The sequence below is a fragment of the Penaeus monodon genome, chromosome 20 (genome assembly GCF_015228065.2).
Source record: "Penaeus monodon isolate SGIC_2016 chromosome 20, NSTDA_Pmon_1, whole genome shotgun sequence".
NCBI classification, from domain to species: Eukaryota; Metazoa; Arthropoda; class Malacostraca; order Decapoda; family Penaeidae; genus Penaeus; species Penaeus monodon.
The window spans coordinates 43,269,311-43,269,948 of record NC_051405.1 but is presented as its reverse complement, the minus strand read 5'-3'; the positions used below and the strand labels follow the sequence as shown (position 1 = coordinate 43,269,948).

At 32.9% G+C, this 638-nt stretch overlaps 1 protein-coding gene across 1 annotated transcript in view; it reads left to right on the top strand.

Moving 5' to 3' along the window:
• Positions 1-638, top strand: part of LOC119585853 (2-oxoisovalerate dehydrogenase subunit alpha, mitochondrial-like) — a 16,148-nt gene that overhangs the window by 4,591 nt on the left and 10,919 nt on the right. Inside the window, 1 exon segment of the mRNA XM_037934584.1 lies at positions 54-249. Within this exon segment, the coding sequence (XP_037790512.1) occupies positions 54-249 (196 nt within the window).

Below are 638 nucleotides of genomic sequence, written 5' to 3'. Positions count from 1 at the left end.
GATTTTACTTTTTTTTTTTTTACATTAATAACCTATTGAAATGCTCCCCACAGCTTGAAAAAGACACCCTTGTGAAAATGTACAAGCGTATGACTATGTTGAATACCATGGACCGCATCATGTATGAATCCCAGCGTCAAGGTCGCATTTCGTTCTACATGACTAACTATGGTGAAGAGGGGACCCACATTGGCTCGGCTGCTGCTCTTGATGATAACGACTTGGTTTATGGCCAGTATCGTGAAGCTGGTAAGGTCTGTTATGTTGTAGACTTTTAAGCTCAGAAAGATCTTAAAACTTTAAACTATAAATGTAAAGGAATTGAAATAATTTATATCGTCATATTTTAGGTTATTTATTTTCAGTATTCCAGTGTATGGTATATTTGACATCATGGACATAACATGCATCTTTTTAGTAGCAAAGATGAGATTTACATTAGTTATTATATTGGGATGTTATTTCATTGAACTAGTTGACAATGTTTGGAGTAAAATGAACAAAAGTTTGCAAAGGAGAGAGGAAGATGACAATAAAGGATCATTATACTCTTCCACTTATTCACTTTTTGTAAGATAAAATGTTATACAGTTTAATCCAGGTATTAGAATAATAACATTAGTTGGGAAATTAACATA